Source organism: Triticum dicoccoides, chromosome 3B (genome assembly GCF_002162155.2).
Source record: "Triticum dicoccoides isolate Atlit2015 ecotype Zavitan chromosome 3B, WEW_v2.0, whole genome shotgun sequence".
In the NCBI taxonomy this organism is placed as follows: domain Eukaryota; kingdom Viridiplantae; phylum Streptophyta; class Magnoliopsida; order Poales; family Poaceae; genus Triticum; species Triticum dicoccoides.
The window spans coordinates 66,406,022-66,412,299 of NC_041385.1; the positions used below are offsets into that span (position 1 = coordinate 66,406,022).

General features: G+C 47.2%; 1 protein-coding gene across 2 annotated transcripts; it reads left to right on the forward strand.

Annotated features, from left to right (window-relative positions):
• Positions 1–2,791: 2,791 nt before the first annotated feature.
• LOC119280802 lies at positions 2,792–6,211 on the forward strand. Of its 2 annotated transcripts, XR_005138180.1 has the most exons (3): positions 2,792–3,160; positions 3,408–3,486; positions 6,162–6,211. XR_005138180.1 is itself a non-coding variant. In XM_037561522.1 (2 exons), exon 2 carries the CDS (start codon positions 3,602–3,604, stop codon positions 5,858–5,860), a length of 2,259 nt encoding a protein of 752 aa, XP_037417419.1. In that variant the 5' UTR covers positions 2,792–3,160; positions 3,408–3,601; the 3' UTR covers positions 5,861–6,136. The 2 variants fall into 2 exon arrangements, 1 of the variants encoding a protein (XP_037417419.1); XM_037561522.1 differs by lacking the exon at positions 6,162–6,211 and having other exon boundaries at positions 3,408–6,136.
• The last annotated feature ends 67 nt before the right edge of the window (positions 6,212–6,278 follow it).

Genomic DNA, 6,278 nt, shown 5'->3' on the forward strand with positions numbered 1-6,278 from the left:
CTTCTCGGTTAAAGATCACATGACCCAGAATTAGGTGAGTTAGACGGTTGGTCTAAATGGAAAACATTGATGCATGATATCCAATTGATATATGCTACTGTGTAACTTTTATTTTATTTTATTCATCTTCTTTATCTTCTTATATAAGACATTATATTGTATACATACAATTTTTTCTGCGATATATATATATATATATATATATATATATATATATATATATATATATATATATATACTATAGTTGCTTGTTAATTCATTTTTTTGTAACATAGGGCCCCATATTTTTAGTTTGGCACAGGGCCCCGGATTTTGCCGGCCCGGCCCTGGGTGGATGGATCTATTCTAGTGGTAGCTAGTAGCCGATCTCCTGGACGTTCCGATCCCCTCAGTCCTCCACTGGCACTGTCCTGTGATGACAGCGAGTAGGCTAGGTCTTCCCGTTGCTGCCACGCACCATTTGATTGGATAGGGTTTTGGAATATGGGGAGGAGAGTGAACCTGACGTGAATGAATGAATCGCGTAGGAGGAGGCTCTCTCCCATATCCCTTTATATAGCGTTGTGTGCAACAAGGGGACCTAAACCATAAGTTGGTTTGGGTGCCCCCCATCAGGGTGGATTAGTTGTGGTATAGTTAGTTGGTTTGGTATGTTCATGCGTGTGCGTGTAGTTCGATTCGACCAGATGAACATGAGATAGTGATTCGTTTTTATTTTAGCAAAACTCATTTTGTTTTGATTGATGATTGATTGATTGCTCGTGAGGAGACACGCGCGTGACTACCTAGGCATCTTGCCTCTGACGCGGCGCTACTCTGTGCTTGCTCGATCGAGCGGCTATGGCAGGGCCTCTAGGATCGAGGAGGAGGAGGAGCAGAAGCGTGGCCACCGTCTAGGGCATCGGCGTGAACACCTTGCATGCATGTCGATCCGTCGTCATCGCCGTGGCCGTCGCCGTCGCAGGCAGTTTACACCGAGCCCCTGTCCCCGCTGCACAGGCTCAGCTGTACCTGGTCCTAGCTCGGCTGTAATGGCGCGCACGCGTAGCTAGGCGGTGCCGTGGTTGCCGGCTGCTCCTCGGTCTCTGGCGTATGAGGACGTTGGATGGAATGTCGATCGCCCTGGAGCGCCCACGTCGGCCGGCTGTTGTGTGCGACCTTACCAAAGAGACCTGCTTCTTGAGCGACGAGCATCGTCGGAACAATATGTGTGCACGCACAAGACAAGAGACAAGAGAGCAGTACTGGAGCTCGTCCATGGCTGAAAATATTTTCTTTTTTACAGAAGCATCCGTCATTAGAGCATCGAGAACCAGAGTGGGCAAATCGCCCCCCTTACACGTCCATAGACGACGCATCCACGGATAGTGGTCGATCACCCCTCAGAAATCTGCATCCACAACTGTGTCCCCCAAAGCAAATCCTTAAATCCATATCAAGATGCCATGCAACGTTAAACTTGCACAGGTAGTTGAATAGACACATTTCATCGGATTACCAAAAGTTGACATGTTCTACTAATTAACTATGCAAGATATGACAATGGAGGAAGTTCATCCATGGCCGCGCTTGCCCTTGCCATCTTTGCTATGGGAGTTGCGGCCGAAGACGCAAAACGGATCGGGGCGGAACTTGTCACTGCCGGAGCTGTCCGATTCGTCGGGCTCCTCCTTCTCCTCTTTTTTTTTTTATTTGGGGGAGGGGGTCCGGCTTTGCTCCCTTGCAAGGGCGTGCACCGTCCTCCTTTACCGCTTCCTGAGGATGCGACACGAAGGCTTTCTTGTTCCTGTCCAAGCTGGCATATGACTCCGCCTCCGCAGCTTGCCATGCCCTCACCCTCGCACGCCAGTTGGGCCATGAGGTGTGCCAATGGGCTTTAGCCGAAGGACGAGGCACCACGGTAGGGATTGCGGCGTTAGCCGATGGGCGGTGCACTTGGCTCTGCCGCGGTCATGTGCCTTGAGCCGCTGGATACGAACGCCATTTGCGCGGACGCAATGGATTCACGGTGGAGCGGCTTCGAGTGCAGAGTTGCAAGATTTCCTCCCTGGCCCGACGGAGAGCTAGGTAGCTGGGGGGTCAACTCCTGCTCGTCCCCCTTTGGGATGAGGTCCTAGTTGACGGATCCGGAGATCTCAGAGTTGGATGCGCGGGTGGCGCGCCACGCCGGAGAAAAGCTTGGGGCTGGAGTGGAGAGTCTAGGGTTTGTTTCGGTATATAGGCACTACCCCAAACAGACTTTTTCGTGACGGTTTATAAGATTCGTGAAGGTTGCAAGTGCTCCTTCAGGAACGTGCGACGTTCGTGACGTGAATGGCGTACCGAGGCGAATGGGTCGAGTCAATCCTGAAGGGCCGCATATTAACCTTCAGGAATACGAGAAGCCTTCAGGAACGTGGCCCATATACGTGAAGGGAGCCGATCCACGTCGGGAATAATATCTTGCGCACGTACGTGACGGTACACCACCTTCAGGAACGTGGAATTTTGGCTAGGAGCGAGCAAGGCGCGCGATTTTTTCGCTCGCCAGTAGTTTTCGCGCCGGTCGTGCCCCCATCACTGACGTGGATGGGCCCAACGCCAGGAACGACTGGTCAAAATCCCTAAAACAAACTGCTACGCGTGCCCATCCCCTGTTTTGCATCTCACTGCCCCTCCAAACCTAATGGCCGCCGCCCCCTCCTCCCAATCCCCCATGGTCGCCGCCTCCCGTCCGGTGCCGCCGCACCACACAGCCGGCGGTTGACCCCGCACCGCTGCTGCTCCCACTCCTCCAATGCCATCTCCCCCCATCGACCGCCGCCTGTTGCCCCGTCGCCGTCCAACCAATCGCCTCCGTCGCCGGCGAACGCTGCGCCGTCGACGTCCAGCCACCCCTCGTGTGCCCTCTAGCCATTCTAGCGGCGCTTTCATCCCCGACGACCGGCGCCCCTCGCAGTCTTGTAGTACAGCGCCCCTGGAGACTCGCAATACAGTGCCACTTCGATCCCCATCGACCGGCGCTTCCAGCGCCGCCCCTTCGACGTCCAACAGTCCCCCTCGTCGTCGAGCCTCTCCAGCGCCTCTGCATCGACCGGCGCGTCCTCGTCCTCCAGATCCGACTCACTTCCTCGCCCTCGGTTTCCCTTCCAGCCCAGCGCCTCCAAAGCGACCAAAAAAGGTAACAGCTTGTAGACCTTTCATGTTTAGTAATAGCAGAGTTAACTAGTAACAACATGCAGGGGTCATTCTTTAGTATTTGACACTTTTCTTGAGGTAAAAGATGCTATTTCTTGTTGTTCTTTTGAAAAGATTGGCTGCAGCATCACTGGAGACTGTGATTAGTATATGATTCAGTTTTAAATAATTTGTTTTATGGTCCCAGTGCAAAGGAATTGATATTTTAGTTCCCATATGTCTATGTACAGAAGGGAAAATCAGGACGGTGTAGTTCTACGAAGACCAAGTTTGAGTGATAGTGTTGCACCGCAGCCTCTCCATTGACAGGTCCAGTGTCCACTCTTGCACATCTCGATCTATGCTTGTTTATGTAATTTCTTCATTGCCATGTTAGATCATTAACTGTTATACATTCCAAATTGTGCAATAACAACATTATTGAATGACGGAGCGTGGGTGGATGTATAGTGGTTGGACTCACAGTAAATCAACTGATGAGTGGTATAATAAGACAAAGGAATTCATAGATTTTGCCTTCTCTATGCCAAGTGTAGTCCAGAATGGAAAGATTAAGTGTCCGTGTGCTAAATGTCGAAACTATGAGAGCAAGAACAGGGATGATGTAGAGTTAGATTTGTGTCATTTTGGTTTCAAGCGGAATTATACTGTTTGGACAGCACATGGTGAAGGGCATGTCGAAATTACAGACTATGTAGATGTTGTGGAGGCTAATCGAATGGACACTATGTTGAATGATCTAGCTGCACGTGCCCCCCCAATTGAACAACAACCAATAGCTTCAGCCCAAGCTTTCTATAGAATGATTGATAGTGTAAAAGAGTTGGTGCATGAAAATACAAGCCACTCAACTATGTCTGCCATAGCACGGTTGTTGACAATAAAGTCACAACACAATCAACCTGAATCTTGCTATAATGATGCACTACAACTGATCCATGAGCTGCTGCCTAACAATTCCTCACTGCCAAAGGACTTCTATAGGTCAAAGAAATTGCTAGAGGGTCTTGGTATGCCATATCATAAAATTCATGTTTGTCCCAAAAATTGCATGCTGTATTACAAGGACAATAAGAATAAGCAAAAATGTGATTTTTGTAAGACCCCTAGGTACAAGGCTGGTTCAAAAAAGATCCCACGTAAGGTGTTGCGGCACTTGCCTATAAAAGATAGGTTGCAGCGATTGTTTGCACATGAGGAGACCGCAAAAATGTTGCGATCGCACAAAGAAACTCCTGGTAAAATGGTGCACACACGCGATGGTGAAGCATGGCAACAACTTGATAAGGATTACCCAGACTTTGCATTAGATCCTAGGAATCAGCGAGTAGTTGTATCCACGGATGGCTTCACTCCTTATAGTTTGTCTGCTGCTTCTTATTCATGCTGGCCAGTGTTTGTGGTTCCTTTAAATCTGCCTCCTGAAGTCATAAATCGTTCTGAGTACATATTTCTTGCTCTTGTTATCCCTGGTCCTGAACATCCTGGAGCAAAACTCAATGTCCTTATGCAACCTTTGGTTGATGAATTGACTGAGTTGTGGGGTGGTGTTCAAACGTGGGATGCATATGGGAAGGAAAACTTCCCGATGAAGGCAGCCTATCTATGGTCAGTCCATGATTTTCCAGCCTTTGGAATGGTTGCTGGGCGGAGCACCCACGGAAAATTTTGTTGTTATGATTGCATGAGTGATACCAAAGCATTCCGGTTAGAAAATGGTGGAAAGGCTTGCTGGTTTGATTGTCATAGGAGGTTTCTTCCGATAGGCCATGAGTTTAGAACCCAAGCTGATGCATTTCGGAAAGACACAATAATATTAGATGAACCACCTAGGCATTTGAAAGGTAAAGAAGTAGAAACCCAAATGAGAGCCCAAGTAGGAAACACCAAAACATATGGAAAAGAACACAACTGGACACATGTTAGTTGTTTCTGGGATCTGCCTTACTTCAACAAATTGCTTCTTCGGCATTGTATTGATGTAATGCACAATGAGAAGAATGTAGCTGAGGCTATTTGGAACACATGCTTTGACATAACTGATAAAACAAAAGATAATGTCAAAGCGAGGAAAGACCAAGCTAAGATTTGCAAACGTCCTAAGATGAATCTAGTCGAAAAGCCAAATGGCAAGTGGGATAAGCCAAGGGCACCTTTCAGCATTGAGGGGAAGCATAAGGTCATCATTTTGAATTGGTTCAAAAAGTTGTTGTTTCCTGATGGGTATGCTTCCAACTTCAGAAGAGGGGTTAATCTGAAGGAGAAGAAATTGTTTGGACTGAAAAGTCATGATTACCACATATTCATTGAGCGTTTACTCCCAGCTGCTTTCCGTGGTTTTCTTCCTGAAGGCATTTGGATTTGTCTTTCCGAGCTTAGCTTTTTCTATAGGCAGTTGTGTGCTAAACAACTCAGCAAAGACACAGTAGCAAGTCTGGAAAAGAACATTGTGGTGATTATTTGCAAATTAGAGAAGATATTCCCTCCTGGGTTTTTCAATCCCATGCAACACCTAATGATTCATCTACCTCGCCAAGCCCGGCTAGCAGGCCCTGTCCAGAATACATGGATGTATCGGTTTGAGAGGTATATCTTACATGAAAGTACAAAAATGTTTTTTTACTTGGCAAATGCATTTATTCATAGCTTGTTTTTCTTTGATTCAGGGGTATTGGAAAACTAAGGAAGAAAGTACGTAATAAGTCACGAGTTGAGGGATCAATAGCTGAGGCTTTCCTTATTGATGAGGCCACAAATCTTTTCTCCCTTTATTTTAAATCTGATGTGCACTCAGTTAGAAACCGACCACCTAGATATGATGACGGCAGATTGTCATTTCATTCCACTTGTGATCTTGAAATGTTTCAACATCCCGGACGATGCTTGAGCTATATGGGTCATTATGATCTCACAACACAAGAATACAAGGTGGCATTCTTGTATATTTTGACTAACATGCACGTGGGTGTTTTCTGTCCTTGTAGAAATTCATCAGAAGAAGAAGAAGAAGAAGAAGAAGAAGAAGAAGAAGAAGAAGAAGAAGACGAAGAAGAAGACGAAGAAGGGAAGAAGAAGAAGAAGAAGAAGAAGACGAAGAAGAC